General features: G+C 42.5%; 1 protein-coding gene across 1 annotated transcript in view; it reads right to left on the bottom strand.

The window, feature by feature from the left end:
* Positions 1-6,984: 6,984 nt before the first annotated feature.
* The window catches only part of coq6 (coenzyme Q6 monooxygenase), a 42,799-nt gene continuing 30,304 nt past the window's right edge, over positions 6,985-19,479 (bottom strand). The window contains exons 9-12 of the mRNA XM_072273621.1: positions 16,595-16,797; positions 13,028-13,143; positions 8,587-8,753; positions 6,985-7,171 (exon numbers count right to left, since the gene is read on the bottom strand). Coding sequence (XP_072129722.1) covers positions 7,142-7,171; positions 8,587-8,753; positions 13,028-13,143; positions 16,595-16,797 — 516 coding nt within the window. The 3' untranslated portion in view covers positions 6,985-7,141. The remainder of the gene's footprint in view (positions 7,172-8,586; positions 8,754-13,027; positions 13,144-16,594; positions 16,798-19,479) is intronic.

Below are 19,479 nucleotides of genomic sequence, written 5' to 3'. Positions count from 1 at the left end.
TTGGCCTCCACAGCCTTCTGGGGCAGAGCATTCCATATATCCACCACTCTCTGGGTGAAAAAGTTTTTCCTCAACTCCGTTCTAAATGGCCTACCCCTTATTCTTAAACTGTGGCCTCTGGTTCTGGACTCACCCATCAGCGGGAACATGTTTCCTGCCTGCAGCGTGTCCAATCCCTTAATAATCTTATATGTTTCAATAAGATCCCCTCTCAGCCTTCTAAATTCCAGAGTATACAAGCCCAGTCACTCCAATCTTTCGACATATGACAGACCCGCCATCCTGGGAATTAACCTTGTGAACCTACGCTGCACTCCCTCAATAGCAAGAATGTCCTTCCTCAAATTTGGAGACCAAAACTGCACACAGTACTCCAGGTGTGGTCTCACCAGGGCCCTGTACAGCTGCAGAAGGACCTCTTTGCTCTTATACTCAATTCCCCTTGTTATGAAGGCCAGCATGCCATCAGCTTTCTTCACTGCCTGCTGTACTTGCATGCTTGCTTTCAGTGACTGATGTACAAGAACACCTTGATTTCAATCAAGTGGTTGTCTTAAACTAAATGCTAGTTAATGAACGTGACAAGGAAGTTAATGTTTTATATTCCTTTAGATGCAGAGGTTCCCAATTTTTTTTAATGCCATGGACTAATATGAGTACGCAAGGGTCTGAGGAACCCAGGTTGGGAACCCCTGCTGGAGACACTAAATATGGCCCTGAAACCCCTAGTACTGTCATCAGTTATATTTCATTCCACCTTCATGTACAAGAATAAACTGGTATACAAACAAGAGAAAATCTTCAGATGCTGGAAACCCAACACACAAAATGCTGGAGGGACTCAGCAGGCCAGGCAGCTTCTATGGAAAAGAGTACAGTCAATGTTTCAGGCAGAGACCTTTCAGTAGGACTGGAGGGGGAAAAATAGATGAGTAGATTTAAAAGGTGGGGTGAGGGGAGGGAGAAAGAAACACACAGTGATAGGTGAAATCGGGAGGGGAAGGGATGAAATAAAGAGCTGGGAAGTTGATTGGTGAAAGAGCGACAGGCTGGAGAAAGGGAATCCAACAGGAGAGAAAGAAAAGAAGGGGAGGAGCACAGAGGGATGTGATGGGCAGGCAAGGAGATAAGGTGAGAGAGGAAATGGGGATGAGGACTGGTGGGGGGGAGGGGGTTGGTGGCGCATCACTGGAAGTTTGAAAAAAAAAAATCGATATTCATGCAATCAGGTTGGAGGCTCACCAGAAAGAGTAAAAGGTGTTGCTCCTCCACCCTGAGTGTGGCCTCTGTGGCAATGGTAGAGAGGCGGTGGATTGACATATCGGAATGGGAATGAGAAGTGGAATTAAAATGGGTGGTCACTGGGAGATCCTTTTATTTTTCTGGTGAATGGAGCGTAGGTGCTTGGCAAAGCAGTCTCCCAATCTATGGGAGACCCTTTTTCTTTTCTTCCATGGCCTTCTGTCCTCTGCTATTAGATTCACCCTTCTCCAGCCTTGTATGTCATTCACCAATCAACTTCCCAGCTCTTTACTTCAGCCCTGCCCCTGCTGGTATCACCAATCACCTTGTGTTTCTCCCTCCCACCCTTTTAACTCCAGTCCTGCAGAAGGATCTCAGCCTGAAACGCCAACTGTATTTTTTCTATAGATGCTGCCTGACCCGCAGGGTTCCTCCAGCATTCTGTATGTGTTACAAGGCCAATCCAATATTGGCTTTAATCCTTCTTTCCTGCTCTCCTCATACCCTTTGTCTCCCCTTATAATTTGAATCTCAGTCATTACCTTGAATCAATTCAATGCCTGGCACAGTATTCTAAAGATTAACAAACTGCGTGGTACAGAAATTGCACGACAACAGACAAGGCGGCTCTAGAACAGCTATTCAAAACTGCCCAAAGCATCACCGGCACCAGCCTACCCATCAAAGGACATAGGAAAAGGGCCAATAACGCCATGACAGATCCCACCCACCCTGCCCATGGACTGTGCCCCATTCCATCAGGGAGGAGGCTACACAGCATCCATGCCAGGACCACTAGACTCAAAAACAGTTACTTTCCCCAAGCACTAATGCCGATCAACACCTCCACAAACACACCCAAACCCCCCCAACCACTTTATCACTTCCTGTCAGTCATCTTATGTACAGACACTCTACAGCCGTACAATCAATGTATACAAGCTTTCTCGTGTATTTATATTTGTGTTTTTTTTAAATCTGAATGTGGTTTCTTGTGCTGCATCAGATCTGGAGAAATAATTGTTTCATTCTCCTTTCCATTTGTGCACTGGAAATGACATTATACCAATCTTGAACAATTAGAAGAAATCCTTTGTCTTCTCAATCTGAAATGGGTAACCCCTTATCTGACACCGATGCCTCCTAATTCTTGAAAGCTACACAAAGAGAATCATCTTCTTGGCATCCACCTTACCAATAGTGTTTCAAAGAGTTGTATTCTTTGAATATTATGAGAGCAACGAGTGTATGAAAAGTACATGAAATAACTCAGGAATTAACCATGCGAGTCTTCTCTGAGAACAGTTCAAAGTACATATAATTATATATATAGTACATATTAAATATAAAGGTCAAAACAGTACACTGTACACTAAATTTAGACTCACCCACATCCTGTGATGTTGTATCTAAACTAAACAACTTTCAAACTGCTTTGCTTTATCTGTCCTAATAACTTGCCGGACCTGCATGCTAACTCTTACACAAAGTTGTAGATACATCTCAGTGCAGCACTGAAAACCAGCCTTCCTTTCACGCTGTCTACTTCTCACTATCAGTAAAGCAGCCAGCATAATTAAAGACCCCACCCATTACATTCTTCTCCTCTGCTGTTAAATCTCTTAAACACACCTCTTGTATGTGAAAAATAAATTCATGACTTCAAAATCTACCTAGTCATGGCCAGTACACCTGGTTGTCTATTTGCCCTGCACTATATTTGCTATTACAAAAAATAAGAGACATCTTGGGAATCAAAGTTGGCGGTGAAAACATCAATAATTTCAGATATGCAGATGACACTGTGTTAATTGCAAGAACAGAGGAAGAACTACAAGACCTAATTGATATAGTTGTTGAAGAATGTGCAAAAATGGGTCTACCTATCAATCGCAAAAAGACAATGTATGGTGATATCCAAAAAAGAGAATCCTATCTGCAGGCTGAAAATGAACAGGGAAGACATAAAACAAGTACAGAACTTTTGCAACTTAGGAAGCTGGGTGACATCAGATGGCAGGTGCGACATGGACATCAAAAGAAGAACAAGGATGGCAAAAGACACCTTTACGAGAATGAAGAGTATACTGACCAATACTAAATTAGACATGACAACCCGCCTCAGAGTACTGAAGTGTTACTATCCAGTTATGTTATATGGATCAGAATGTTGGACAATATCTAGTAACGTGAGGAAATGAATTGAAGCAGCAGAGATGTGGTTTTTGAGGAGGAAAGAATATTATGGACGAAACGAATATCTAACGAGGATGTCATGAACAGAGCAAGCACAGAAAGAAATAATGTATGAGATCATGAAAAGGCAACATAACTTCATTGGACATGTGATTAGGAAAGAGGAGTTAGAATGCACGGTAATTATGGAAAAGACTGAAGGGAAGAAAGCAAGAGGAAGGCAAAGACAAACGATGATGGAGACAGCAGCCAGAGAACTGGAAATGAATACCAGTGAATTGATCCACTTGACCTGAAACAGGAGTGTGTGGGCCATGGCAGTCAAAGCTCAATCTGGGCATGGCACCTGATGAAGATGATGAAGATATTTGCTATTGTTAAGATTACTGTATTCTACATTCTACATTTTTCCCTTGTAATACTTCAGTAAAGTGATTCATCTATGTTTTTCACTGTAATTCACTACACAATTAACAAACCACTTCCAATTCCAATTATGTCTTAAGTACCAAATTCCCCAACCCCTTGGTACCACAACAGTCTTTTAGTTTCATTGCATTTGCTTTTCAATCCTCCCAATGGATAACCTCACATTATACTCCACCTTTCCAAGTTTTCGTCCAGTCACTCAACTGATCAAGTTCCTGGGATGGTAAGGACTTTAGGTGGGTGGACTATGGTGTATTGACTATAGTTTAGAAGAAAGATTGGATCACTTATTTGAAGTATATAAAATTCTATAAGGATGAAATGATTCCCTTTTCATAAAACCCCCACTTGATTTCCTGCTTTCACCTGGATATGGAGGCTTTAAAAAGGAGGCAGAAGAGGTTCACAAAGATGCTATCTGGATTAGAGGGCATGTGTTACACAGAGATGGGAACATACTTCTGGGAAAGTGGCAGAAACAGGTTGGGTAGCAATGTTTAAGAGGCACTTAGACAGACATGAACAAGCAGGGAACAGACCGCCATCACCCAGGACAAGCCCTCTTATTGCTACCATCGAGAAGACACAGGAGTTGAAGACACACACTCAATTTTAGGAACCGGTTCTTCCCACCCCTCCACACCAACAGATTTCTGCACAGATAATAAACCCATGTACACTATGTCACTACTTTTTGCTCTCTTTTTGAGCTACTTATTTAATTTTATAAATATATATATTTTTAGTTATAGTTTTAAATTATGTATTGTAATGTATAGTCAGCCCTCCTTATCCGCGAGGGATTGGTTCCGGGACCCCTCGCGGATACCAATAAACACGGATGCTCAAGTCCCTGATTCAACCTGTCTCAATGTAGTGGAGCTTAGGACCCAGCGGAACCCCGGACCTTATTTAACCTGTCTCAGTATGGTGGACATTAGGACCCGGCAGCAGAGCTCTGAATCCGCAGTGTTTCTGTTCACGAAAATAATCACGATCACGATTGAAAATAAAGTGGAAATAATAAAGCGATCAGAAAGAGGTGAAACGTCATCGGTCATTGGAAAAGCGTTAGGCTACAGTCGGTCAACGATTGGAACAATTTTAAAGGATAAAGTGAGAAAGGCCCTGCCCCGATTAAAGCTACAATTATTACTAAGCAACACAGTGATTTAATTATTGGGTTCTGAGGTTTTGGGTTTTTGATCCTACACATCAACCCGGCATGGATGGAGCGCGTGCTCAGGAGCGGTCTGTCACTGGATCGAACTTCCGTTCCCGAGCCCGGTGCTGAAACATACGTTTCTTAAGTATTTTATATGCATAGAAAGGTAAAATATATACTATATACTAAGACAAACGTTTGACTAACTGACGCTAAATAATACCGGATGTACCTGTTCCGACTTACTTAGTAAGAGAACTTCCGTTTTTTTTTATCCTGATCCACGATAACCTATGCACATCCTCCCATATACTTTAAATCATCTCTAGATTACTTACAATATCTAATACAATGTAAATAGTTGTTATACTGTATTGTTTAGGGAACAATGTCAAGAAAAAAGGTCTGTACATGCACGAACAACAAGCACTAGAACAGCACTTCCAGGTTTTCTTATTTCGCGGTTGGTTGAATTCGCACATGCGGAACTCACGGATAACAAGGGCCGACGGTACTGCTTCCATAAAACAATACATTTCATGACATAAGCCAGTGATAGTAAACTTAATTCCAGGAGCTAGAGACCACATGCAGAGAGGTGGGATTAGTTAGAGTGGATCGTGATGGTGGGCCACGTGACTTGTTCCTGCGCTGTTCTTTATTTCACGTTCTAACATCACCAGGGAAACACCTTACTACATGCACTGCCCAGTTCTCTGTCATCCTATAAAGCAGCGGTCCCCAACCACCGGGCTGCGAGGAAACAATATGATTTGGCGATATGAGTCAGCTGCACCTTTCCTCATTCCCTGTCACGCCCACTGTTGAGCTTGAACACACGCAAGGTCATTACCCATGCATCATCCATGTCAGCGCAGGAAGATCAACTCCTCAAGCTTGTAAATGACGGCGGGCTGAAATGTTTGACATAACATCTCTGTCGGCATTCTGGATCAAAGTCAAGGCTAAGTATCCTGAGATAGCCACGAAAGCACTGAAAACGTTGCTTCCATTTCCAGCATATCTCTGCAATGAATGCAACGAAAACTAAATTGCGGAATAGACTGGACATAAGGATCCCCCTTCGAGTTTGGCCGTCTCTCATCACCATGTTGTTGTAGGAAAACAAGCCCAGGGCTCCCACTGATTCAGCGATATTGGTGTGTTGCAATGGTTTTATATGTTCATACGGGTAAAATATGTGCTGTGTGTTTAATATCCAAACCTTACTTAAAATGTTATGATGCTATTGACTTATATAACCATATAACAATTACAGCATGGAAATGGGCCATCTCTGCCCTTCTGTCCATGCCGAATGCTACTCTCATCTAGTCCCACCGACCTGCATCAGCCCATAGCCCTCCATTCCTTTCCTGTCCATATACCTATCCAATTTTTCTTTAAATGATAATATCAAACCCGCCTCTACCACTTCTACTGGAAGTTCTTTCAACACTTACTTCCAGCTCCCCTGATAATTGACTTATCACTATATTCATGCGAGGAAAATATGTGCTGTGTGTTTAACATTAAATTCATTAGATAAACCCTTTCGGAAACAAAATTGTGTGTATTAGCCACTTATCACCCATATTCCGGTCGTGCTTAACACCCCCACCCCCCCCCCCCGAACAGAACCGCTAAAAATGATTTGTAGAAAAAAAATCGGCACGTACACACGTCACGCATGCGCACTGGTGCCCGCGCAAGGCTTCATGGTCATTGTAGTATTTCTCGGAGCAAACCCAACGTATTTGACTGCAACTCTTGTCCGTTGGCAACCCCACCCCACCCCCACCACCCCCAGGTCGGCCGGTCCGCAAGAATATTGTCAATATTAAACCGGTCCGCAATGCAAAAAAGGTTGAGGACCCCTGATATAAAGAAGTGTTAGTCATACAGTATCAAAGACACCACACTGGATGAAAAGCAAGGAAACAGACTGCACCAATCAGTTTTATATTTACCATGTATTCAATATTAATAAATTACAAAATATTATAATTCAGTCCTACAGATCAAACAGCAGGAAATTAAAAGCTTTTGCCACCAGCATTCTCAGCATCCTTGGGAGACAGGAGACCTGCAGCAGTTGCAGAATACAATTCATTTACTGACAAATGCCATGATCTGTTCCTGAAAAAGAGAAAAGTTATTTGTTTAAAAAGAAAAAAAAAAAATCAGACTCCAGCCAGTTTCAAACCCTCCGCAGCAGAACATACTTTCCAGTTGTTTAAAGACGACTGAGAAGCAGGCACAATGGGCTGAATGGTGTGAATCTGCTCTATGTCTTAGGCCTTGGGTATAAAGCGACTGGACCCAACCCAGCCACAGACCTGCATCGACATTGGAGAACAGCCTCCAGGTGGTGTGCAAGAGCACCACAAGACTCAGACTGTCACAGATGAAGAGTTTTGACCCAAAACATCACAGGGAACTTCTGTGGAGGCCAATCCATTTCCCTCCACCGATGCTCCCTGACCTGTTGAGTTCCACTCACTTATTGATTTAATTCATTTCAAGAGGTTATAATAATCAGGAATTGCTTATGTTAATGATACCTTACACTTTGAACGTAGGAAGCTGCCTACTGGATCTGTCCCAGATCCCAAGGGAACAACCCCTTTCCTTTGTACTTCTGCACCATGTTCTCTTTGACATGTCGATTAACTCCCATTTGATTCTCTCTTGCCATTACTCCAAGGTTGTTTACCTATCACAGAGTCACGGAAACAGTCCCTTCAGCCCATCTAGTCCATTCTGAATTATTATTCTACCTGGCCCCATGGACCTGAACCAGGACCATAACCATCCATACCCCTCCTATCCATGTACCCATCCAAGCTCCTGTTAAATATTGCAATTGAACCATCCTTCATCATTTCTGTTAGCAGCTCGCTTCACACTCTTACCACCCTCTCTGAAAATGAACCCCTCAGGCCCCCCTTAAATATGTCACCTTTTATCCTTCACCTACAACCTCTAGTTCTAGTCTCACACAACCTCAAAGGCAAAAGCATGCTTGCTATCTGTACCCAATTTTCTATACCTCAATCAAGTCTCCCCTCATTCCCCTACACTCCAGGGAATAAAGTCCTCACCTATTCAACCTTTCCCTATAACTCATGCCCTCAAGGACTAGTAAGCATCCTTGTAAATTTTGTCTGCACTCTTTCAATCTTATATTTTTCCTTAAGTAAGTGACCAGAACTGCATACAGTACCTCAAATTTTGCCTTATCAATGTCTTATACATCCCAACTCCTGTACTCAATACTCTTGATTTATAAAGGCCAAAATGCCAAAAGCTTTTGGACATCTGAGAGGAACACAAGGGGAATATCAAACAGCGGGCACCCAAGGTGAGGACTGATCCTGTGTCCCTGGAGCTCAGCATGAACCACTAACCACTTCACCATGCCTTCTGCGTTCCCCTAACACTGTACGAACCTGCCTTCTGCCAGTACCAACCCAAGCTTACCTGCCCCCTTACAGACCAAGATAAATGACTGAGCATTCAAAACCCTCATCTTGAAGAGCATCACCGATTACCTTAACAGGTGCGAGGGCATTGGTTGCCTGCAGGCCAAGACTCCTCAATAAGACCACGGGCGTACTTTTGGTTGAGTACAGCCTCTTCAGCATGTCTATTGCAGTCATGATAGGGAGATTATGTCTCTGACGCTCCGTTTCAAATGCATTCAGATGTTCAATGGACCCTGGATGAAAAAGGGAAGACTGTGATGGAGCAGTCATAACACAGCTTAGATCTAGAGGGTAGTGTTGCTCAGAAGAGCAGGTGTCCTTCAGTAGAGAGGCAAAACATTATTAGGAATAGAGTGAAGGCTATCATGAAATATAGATTACAGGTGATCCATATTTGCCTCCCCGTGGTTTGAAATCTGGCCAAAAAGCAGTTCACAGATAGCAAAGCATTCATTCAGATTGGAGTGCTGTTCCACAAAGGCACCACGTTTTGTGCTGAGCTGTGCCAGTTGGAGTGCCCATCAAGGCAGTGCTGCAGGGATTTAAAGACGGGCGAAACTGAGGTCACACACACTTAGGGTCCAAGTTTCAGAGGCACCAGACACAACCTTCTCCCACCAACGGGAGAAGCATCTTTTATACACAGTCACTGATGGCTAAGAGAGCAATGGGGGGAAAAAAATAAAAGTATTAGAAATGGAAATAGGACAAGATTGTGCTATTACTCAGGAGAAGGTGCTTGGGAAGCTGAAAGGTCTAAGGGTAGATAAGTCACCTGGACCAGATGGACTACACACCAGGTTTCTGAAGAAGGTAGCTGAAGAGAATGTGGAGGCATTAGTAATGATCTTTCAAGAATCACTAGATTCTGTAAGGGTTCCAGAGGACTGGAAAATTGCAAATGTCACTCCACTCTTTAAGAAGGGAGAGAGGCAGAAGAAAAGAAATTATAGGCCAGTTAGCCTGACTTCAATGATTGGAAAGATGTTGGCGTCCGTAATAATGGATGAGGTTTCGGGGTTCTTGGAGGTTCATGATAAAATAGGACAGTGTCAGTATGGTTTCCTTCAGGGGAAAGCTTGACTGAAAAATCTGTTGAGAGTCTTTAAGAAATAACAAGCAGGATAGACAAAGGAGAGTCAGCGGATGTTGTTTCCCTGGACTATCAGAAGGCCTTTGACACGGTGACGCACAAGAGGCGGCAAAACAAGAGCTCATTGAGAGATACATGTATGGATAGAAAATTGGCTGATTTGTAGGAGGCAAAAAGTCGGAATAAATGGGGCCTATTCTGGTTGGCTGCCAGTGACAAGTGGTGTTCCGCAGGAGTTGGTATTGGGGCCATTTCTTTTCATGTTTTATGTCAACAATGTGGATGACGGAATAGATGGGTTTGTGGACAATACAAAGATAGACGGAGGGACAGGTTGTGTTGAGGAAGCAGGGAATCTGCCATAATATTGAAGACAAATTAGGAAAATAGGCAAAGTGGCAGATAAAATACAGTGCAGGGAAGTGTATGGTCGTGCATTTTGATAGAGGGAATAAAGACACGGACTATTTTCCAAACAGGAAGAAAGTTCAGAAATCACAGGTGCAAAGGGACTTGGGAGTCCTTGTGCAGGATTCCCTAAAGGTTAAATTGGAGGTTCTGTCGGTGGCAAGGAAGGCAAACGCAATGTTAACATTCATTTCGAGAGGACTAGAATACAAGAGCTAGGATGTGATGCTGAGAATTTATAAGGCATTGTTCAGACTGCTCTTGGAAGTACTGTGAGCAGTTCTGGGCCCCTTATCTAAAAAATATGCTGGCATTGGACAAGGTCTTGAGGATGTTCACGAGAATGATTCTGGGAATGAAAGAGTTAACATATGAGGAGCATTTGATAGCTCTGGGCCTGTACTTGCTGGAGTACAGGCCCAGAACTATTTGGGGGGGGGGGGGAGGAGACGAGAGAAATCTCATTGAAACTTATAACTTATTAAATATTGAAGAGCCAGACAGGGTGGACATAGAGACTATTTTCTAAATGGGGAGCAAACTCAGAAATCAGACATGAAAAGGGACTTGGAAGTCCTACTACAGAATTCCCTAAATGTTAACGTGCAGGTTGAGTCAGTGGTATGGAAGGTAAATGCAATGTTAGCATTCATTTCAAGTGGATTAGAATATAAAAACAAGGATATATTGCTGAAGCTTTATAAGGTATTGGTCAGTTGGACAGGTAGGTAGACAGAAAAGGTTTAAAACACAGGTTCTCAATCTTTTTTATGCCATGGACCCCTACCAAGGATCCATGGACCCCATGTTGGCAATCCCTAGTTTGTCTGTTTTCAAAGTCAAATTCATTATGAAGTGCATATATGTTAACATATACTACCTTGAGATTCACTTTCGTGCACATATTTACACAAAAGTAAAGAAATGTAATACAATTTACAAAAAAAACAATGAGGACCGACAAAGCAAGCAATGTGAAAAAGAAGACAAATTACACAAATGAAAACAGTATTTATATGTCAGGGTTAAATTTTCCACTCCAAGGGTAGTTGGTATCTGGAATGAGCTGCTGGAGGTGGAGGAGGCAGAAACAGTAACAAAATTTAAAAAGCACCTGTTAAAGTACCTGAACATTAGATAAAGAAAACCCAATTAAATAAATAAAACAAAAAACATTATACTTGTTCATTCATTAACTGAAAAAAAAATCTAACATTACATGTACTTGTTGGAAAAAGTATATGAATCTCTGGGGTAATGCCTTCTACAAAAGCTATTTGGAGTCAGGTGTTCCAATCTGAGATGAGGTTGGAGGTGTGGGTGGTAGAGCTGCCCTCCTATCTTTGAAAAAAAAGACAAAGTCAGGTTACTGATAGAGCCTGCTCTTCTCAAGAAAGATCTTTTTATGAGCACCATGCCTCGATCAAAACAACTTTCAGAGGACCTTAGCAGAAGAATTGTAGAGATGCAGGAGGCTGGAAAAGGCTACAAAAGCATTTCTAAAGACCTGAGTGTTCATCAGTCCACAGTAAGAGAAATTGTCTACAAATCGCACAAACTCAGTACTGTTGCTCACAACACGCTGGAGGAACTCAGCAGGTTGGGCAGCATCCGTGGAAACGTCGGTCAATGTTTCGGGCCGCAGCCCTTCGTCAGGACTGAAGAGGGAAGGAGCAGAGGCGCATCCATTTCCACGGATGCAGCCCGACCTGCTGAGTTCCCCCAGTGTGTTGTGAGTGTTGCTTTGACCCCAGCATCTGCAGAGTATTTTGTGCTTACAATTCAGTACTGTTGCTACTCTCCCTGGAGTGGGCATCCTGCAAAGATCACACCAAGAGCACAACGTGAAAAAGAACCCAAGCGTAACAGCAAAAGACCTGCAGAAATCTGTAGAACTTGCTAAAATCTCTGTTTATCTGTCCACCATAAGAAAAACACTGAACAAGAATAGTGTTCATGGAAGAACACCAAGGAGGAAACCACCAGTCTCCAAAAATCATTGCTGCATGTCTCAAGTTTACAAAATACCACCTGGATGTTCTACAAAGCTTCTGGGACAATGTTCCTGTGGACAGGTGAGACAAAAGTTGAACTTTCTGGCAGAAGCTAAATTTGGCAGAAGCTATATTTGGAGGAAAAAGGACACTGCACACCAACACCAGAACCTCACCCCAACTGTGAGGCATGGCGGAAGGAGCATCATGGTTTGGGGCTGCTTTGCTGCCTCAGGGCCCAAACAGCTTGCAATCGTTGAGGGAACAAGGAATTCAAAATTGTATCAGGACATTTTACAGGAAAATGTCAGGGTAGCAGTCCATCACCTGTAGCTTAACAGAAGTTGGATAATGCAGCAAGACAATGATCCGAAAGCCAAAAGCAAATCAACAACAGAATGGTTTAAAAAGTACACTCGTGTTTTGGAATGCCCGAGTCAAAGTGCTGATATTAATCCTGCAGAAATGTTGTGGAAGGACCTGAAGCAAGCAGTTCATGCAAGGAAGCCCACCAGCATCCCAGATTGGAAACAGTTTTGTAAGGAGTGGCTTAAAATTCATCCAAGCCGATGTACAGGACTGATCAACGGTTACCAGAAATGTTTCAAGGACTCTACAACTCGTGTTCTCAGCGTTATTTATTATTGCTGTTGTTTTTTTTTTGTGTTTGCACAGTTTGTCTTTTGCACACTGGTTGTTTGTCAGTTTGTGTGTGTGTAGCTTTTCTTTGGTTTTATTCAACTTTTTGTTCTACTGTGAAGGCCTGCAAGAAAATAAATCTCAGGGTAGTATATGGTGACGTACATGTACTTTGATAATAAATTTACCTTAACTTTGCACTTCATCTTTGAAATACAAGAATAATTACTGATGAGTATCCTTGGTTCAACAAACTAATGTAATCTGTACTTAAAGTCCAGCAACATTTAGATAAGTTTGTGAAATTAGAAAGATAAATTGCTTCCTAGCTCCACACAAGCTAGTTAAATTAACAGCACAAGGAGACTCTTACCCAGGTCTTTGCCATTGAAGGCTGCCTCACTGAGATGCTGTGAGAGAGAGGTCACATCCCCGAAGCCCAGGTTGACTCCCTGGCCTGCCAGTGGGTGAACTTTGTGGGCAGCGTCACTGCAGAGAAAGAGAGAGAAAACTTAATGCAATGGTGAAACCATCTGGCCACAGGTCACTAGATCCAATGAATACTTCACATTAGGTCAACCATCTGCATCACTTCTGATCAATAAAGTAGAACTAGAATTTTACATCAGAATCACTTGAGATGGTACTTATTGTTCAATCTGTATACAAATAGCAGCATCAATCACACAGGACTGTCAATCCAGGGAGTGCCCTCTTGTCATTACCATCCAGAGTCAAACAAGCCTCAAGACCCACACTCTATTCAGAACCAGCTTCTTTCCCACTGCCATCACATTTCTGAACAATCCATGAATACTACTGCGTTATTCTTCCTTTTTTTTTAAAAAAAAAGCCATTTATTACTCTAATTTATAGTAACTTTTTGTCTTTGCACTGTTTTGCAATATCAAAAAAAATTCATGTCATTTATGTTAATAATAATTCTGATTCTGAAAGCTGGGATTTATTTAGCGGAATTATTTAGGAATTCACGATATATCGACAAGGAAGTTTTTGACTTCATTAGGGCACCCAGCTTCCCCGTTCAACCCATTGCTCCCACCCCACTATCAAAAAAAAATAAGTCTGCTTCCATGGTTAAGTTTTCCAAATTCTATAAGAGTTTTATAAGAGGCACAGATCACGTGGATGGCCAGAAGCCCACCACCACCCCAAGGCAGGAATGGCTAATACAAGGGGGCATAATTTTAAAGGTGATTGGAGGGAGGTGAATGGAGGATGTCAGAGATGAGATTTTTAAATGGAGTGGTGGGTGTGTGGAATGTGCTGCCAGAGGCAGATATAGAGGATATTTTACAGACTCTTAGACGAGCACATCGATGAAAGAAAGATGGAGGGCTGTGTGGGAGGGAAGGTTTAGATTGATCTTGGAACAGGTTAAAAGGTCAGACGAACATTGTGGGCCAGGAGGTCCTGTACTGTGCTGTGCATTTATTGTATTTTTACAGCTCAGTAACAGGCCTTCTAGCCCTCGCTACCCAATTACTTCCAAGTGATTAATTAACCTATAACACATACATCTCTGCAATGTGGGAGGTACTGCTCTATGTACTATTACATTTTTAATTGGTTACCATCGCATAGGTGTCAAATCACAGATGCTGACTAACAAATTAAATGCAGACCGGCTTGTGTATCCTCATTACTCAACAAATCATCATGCATGAAATATATCCGAAATGGGTCTATTGCCCTTAAGTGTAATGCTCTAATATGAAGCATTTATTTTAAAATTGACAACTGGCATTTAAATGAAATGGCAACATGAGGGATGTTATGACCAGTGACCAGAAAGCTGGTGAAACAATAGGGTTTCAGGAGGGAAGAGGTGGGGAGCTTTCTGCTGCGAGTTCCAGATTATGCGGTCTAGCCAGCTTGATAAACGTGTACTAGAATTTGTTTTGACAAGGAGCAGAGATCCAGATATAAACTTTCAATCCTACATCTCCTCATCACTTCTATTATAATCATTCTACTCCTTTTGATTTGATCTGTGTGAACAGTATGCAAGGCAAGCTTTTTAAAAGCCATCACAGGAAAATCTTGCCTGACAAATCTGTTTGTACTCTTTGAGAAATCACAGACAGTATTATCAAAGGGGATGTTATTAACCTGGATTTTCAGAAGGACTTCAACAAGTCGCTGCACGAGGCTGCTAAACTAGATACGAGCTGATGGCATTACAGAAAAGATACAAGCATGGATACAGCATTGGCAGGAAGCAAAGCGTGGGAATAAAGGGAGCCTGTTCTGGATGGCTGCAGTAACTGGTGGTGTTCCGCAGGGGTTAGCACTGGGACTGCTTCTTTTCACGTTATATGTTACTGACTTGGATGATGGAATTAATGGCTTTCTAGCCAAGTTTACAGACAATACAAAGGTTAGGTGGAGGGACAGGTAGTATTGAGGAAGCAAAGAGCCTGCACAAGAATTTGGACAGACTAGGAGAATGGGCAAATAAGTGGCAGATGAAATATAGCGTAGGTAAAATTGCAGGTTGAGCCAGTGGCAAGGAAGGCAAATGCATTGTAAGTGTAACACCCTGGGAAAGGTTTCACTGCTAACATAATGGTCTTTCTGTAGAAGCCGTGTTTGGGTTATGGTTAAAGATAACAGGTGCTTTGGAAAGTCAGCCCCCCAATGAAGGGAGTGTGTTTTTTGTGTTGTGCGCGAGCTGGGTTTTTGGTTCAAGGGAGATAAAGGGAGAAGGCACCGGAGAGAAGAGGTCGTAGGACTCAACCCGGAGTGGGACCATGATCTGACGAAGGCCAATGAGGTCGAAGGAGGATCGGCGAAGGGGAAACCATGAGCTCCAACTTGTGCACATTAGACGGTTTCACTAAAATGGGCCCTTTTCCTTTTTTTGCTTTTTCTATACTAACCCTTCAGTCAAATTAAGAATTATAAAGCTGAATCATTTAATGTATGTGGTGTACCGTCTGTTATTTTGTGGTACTGATTGTAACAGGGTAACAAATCACGCAGCATCCACACAAACAGGAGGTTTCGGGGCAGACTTACACCTCAATCTCCCATGTTTGGCAGGGCCAGAGGTTGTCTTCCCTAGACATACGCAGCCCACAGAACCAGAGTGTTTCATTAGCATTCACTTTGAGTGGACTAAATTATAAACGCCAGGACGTAATGCTGAGGATTTACAAGGCATTGGTCAGATGACACTTGGAGCACCATCACCAGTTTTATCTAAGAAAAGATGTGCTAACATTGAAAAGGATCTGGAGAAGATTCACAAGGATGATTCTAGGAAAAAAAAAAGTTCACACATGAAGACTGTGATGGCTCTGGGCCTTTACTCACTGGAGTTTAGAAGAATGAGGGGGAGCTTACTGAAACCCATCTAATATTGAAAGGCACAGATGTTTCCTATAGTGGGGGAGTCTTGGACCAGTGGGGCCAACCTTTAGAACAGAGAGGAGGAGAAATTTCTTTCATTAAATGATGGCGGATCTGTAGGATTCATTGCCACAGACAGCTGTGGAGGCTGAGTTATTGGGTATATTTAAGGCAGAGATTGATAAATTCTTGATTATGGGGAGAAGGCAGGAGAATGGGATTGAGCGAGATAATCAGCCACGATGGAATGGTGGAGCAGACTTGATGGGCTGAATGGTCTAATTTTGCTTCTATGTCTTATGGTCTTAGGTGACAATAAACCAATACCAACACAAAATAGCAGAAATTCAAAAGGAAGCTGCAGATTTGCACTGACCCAAAGGGAGGCGCTGTAGAGCAACAGTCATAAACTGCTGTAGAAATCAAACAAGAAGCAAGAGCATTCTTCAGCTGATTTTGTGCCTGTCCCAGGGACAGCGTTGGACAAGACAGCAGTAAGATGGCTTCCTTGATTTACAGCCTCAGGCAGGTTCATGAGAGAGAAAAAAAATTACTAAAATCTTACCCGATCAGGGCAACTCGCGGTCCAACATACTTGGTGGCATGGCCCAGCCCCAGTGGAAACATAGCCCTGCTTTTTGGGTCGATGCGCGCCACGCTTGGTGGAAGCTGGCGTGCTGACGTGCCTGACGGCATCAGGAATGCAAATGCCGTTTTCAACATGGAGTTGGCGGTGGCAACGAATTCAGAATGATTCTCATTACTCCACTGTAACAGATAACAATTGACAGCATTACCAGACAAAATAATCATTCTAAAGGAAACCACGTCTTTTATTATCCACCAAAAGTCAACATGTGACAATCCAATTCCAGCAAGCATCCGTAGCTCTCTGACAGGAGGCAAAGATAAATATGGTGGTAAAGCATGTATTGGTATATTATTGTCATATCTAACAAAATACTATGAAAACCTACAGTTAAGACAAATCAAATAATTACCCAGAGTATTCAGATAGAATGTGGGAAATCAATAACAAAAGAGAATAAAGTACGTAAGCTACCAAAAAAGTGCATGAAGGAAAACGATAAAGTATTATGATCATAACGAGGTAGATTGTGAGAAAAGCTGCCCTCAAGTCTGATGGTACAAGCTTTCAGGCTTTTGTGTCTTCTGCCCAATGGGAGGGGGAGAAGAGAGTGTGCCCTGGGTGGGTGGGGTATTTGATTAAAGTGACTGCTTCACTGAGGCAGCTGGAAGGGTAGACAGAACCTGCAGAGCAGAGAGTTATTCCTGTGATGTGCTAAGCTGCATCCACACATCTCTGTAGCTTCTTGTGGTCAAGTGCAGAGCAGTTACTATACTGAACAGTTGTACAACCACTCTAGTGGTATTTTCATTATTGTCACATGTACAAATACAGTGAAAAACTTGTCTTATATAGTTTATACAAATCAAATCATTACACAGTGCTTTGAGGTAGAACAAGGTAAAAATCAGGATCAAGGCAATCTGAAATCAAGATGGCATTGTGTACAGCAGCCATGTTGCAAGCTCCATTCCAAATCTACAGTATACTACTAATTGCTACAATTTTCTTAGCATTTTCTGTTCAAGTAGCTGACAGTCACATCCGATACGATAGACTGCCCCTTCTGAACGTCAGAAAGACAGCATTTACCCACTAGTGCCACCTTTCCTACACTGGGAACCCCTGCTTGCGCAATCCATGGGAGACTCATCTCTTACACCCCCACTACCTCGGACGAAGCAAAAAGTACTAAGGAGAAGAGTAAAAGTGGCAGGCCGACAAATCCAGGGCAAGCATTAAAAAGGGCCACTTTTCAACATAATTGTATAAGGGCTAAGAGAGTTGTAAAAGAGCGCCTGAAGGCTTTGTGTGTCAATGCAAGGAGCATTCGTAATAAGGTGGATGAATTGAAAGTGCAGATTGTTATTAATGATTATGATATAGTTGGGATCACAGAGACATGGCTCCAGGGTGACCAAGGATGGGAGCTCAACGTTCAGGGATATTCAATATTCAGGAGGGATAGACATGAAGGGAGGGGAGGTGGGGTGGCGTTGCTGGTTAAAGAAGAGACTAACGCAATAGAAAGGAAGGACATAAGCCGGGAAGATGTGGAATCGATATGGGTAGAGCTGCCTAACACTAAGGGGCAGAAGACGCTGGTGAGAGTTGTGTACAGGCCACCTAACAGCAGTAGTGAGGTCGGAGATGGTATTAAACAGGAAATTAGAAATGTGTGCAATAAAGGAACAGCAGTTATAATGGGTGACTTCAATCTACATGTAGATTGGGTGAACCAAATTGGTAAAGGTGCTGAGGAAGAGGATTTCTTGGAATGTATGCGGGATGGTTTTTTGAACCAACATGTCGAGGATCCAACTAGAGAGCAGGCTATTCTGGACTGGGTTTTGAGCAATGAGGAAGGGTTAATTAGCAATCTTGTCGTGAGAGGCCCCTTGGGTAAGAGTGACCATAATATGGTGGAATTCTTCATTAAGATGGACAGTGACATAGTTAATTCAGAAACAAAGGTTCTGAACTTAAAGAGGGGTAACTTTGAAGGTATGAGATGTGAATTAGCTAAGATAGACTGGCAAATGACACTTAAAGGATTGACGGTGGATATGCAATGGCAAGCATTTAAAGGTTGCATGGATGAACTACAACAATTGTTCATCCCAGTTTGGCAAAAGAATAAATCAAGGAAGGTAGTGCACCCGTGGCTGACAAGAGAAATTAGGGATAGTATCAATTCCAAAGAAGCAGCGTACAAATTAGCCAGCGAAAGTGGCTCACCTGAGGATTGGGAGAAATTCAGAGTTCAGCAGAGGAGGACAAAGGGCTTAATTAGGAAGGGGAAAAAAGATTATGAGAGAAAACTGGCAGGGAACATAAAAACTGACTGTAAAAGCTTTTATAGGTATGTAAAAAGGAAGAGACTGGTAAAGACAAATGTAGGTCCCCTACAGACAGAAACAGGTGAATTGATTATGGGGAGCAAGGACATGGCAGACCAATTGAATAATTACTTTGGTTCTGTCTTCACTAAGGAGGACATAGATAATCTTCCAGAAATAGTAGGGGACAGAGGGTCCAGTGAGATGGAGGAACTGAGCAAAATACTTGTTAGTAGGGAAGTGGTGTTAGGTAAATTGAAGGGATTGAAGGCAGATAAATCCCCAGGGCCAGATGGTCTGCATCCTAGAGTGCTTAAGGAAGTAGCCCAAGAAATAGTGGATGCATTAGTGATAATTTTTCAAAACTCGTTAGATTCTGGACTAGTTCCTGAGGATTGGAGGGTGGCTAATGTAACCCCACTTTTTAAAAAAGGAGGGAGAGAGAAACCGGGGAATTATAGACCGGTTAGCCTAACGTCGGTGGTGGGGAAACTGCTGGAGTCAGTTATCAAAGATGTGATA

The sequence above is a fragment of the Mobula birostris genome, chromosome 1 (genome assembly GCF_030028105.1).
Source record: "Mobula birostris isolate sMobBir1 chromosome 1, sMobBir1.hap1, whole genome shotgun sequence".
Classification (NCBI taxonomy): domain Eukaryota; kingdom Metazoa; phylum Chordata; class Chondrichthyes; order Myliobatiformes; family Myliobatidae; genus Mobula; species Mobula birostris.
Note: the sequence above shows the minus strand (reverse complement) of the source record. Positions and strands in the feature narration are given on the sequence as shown.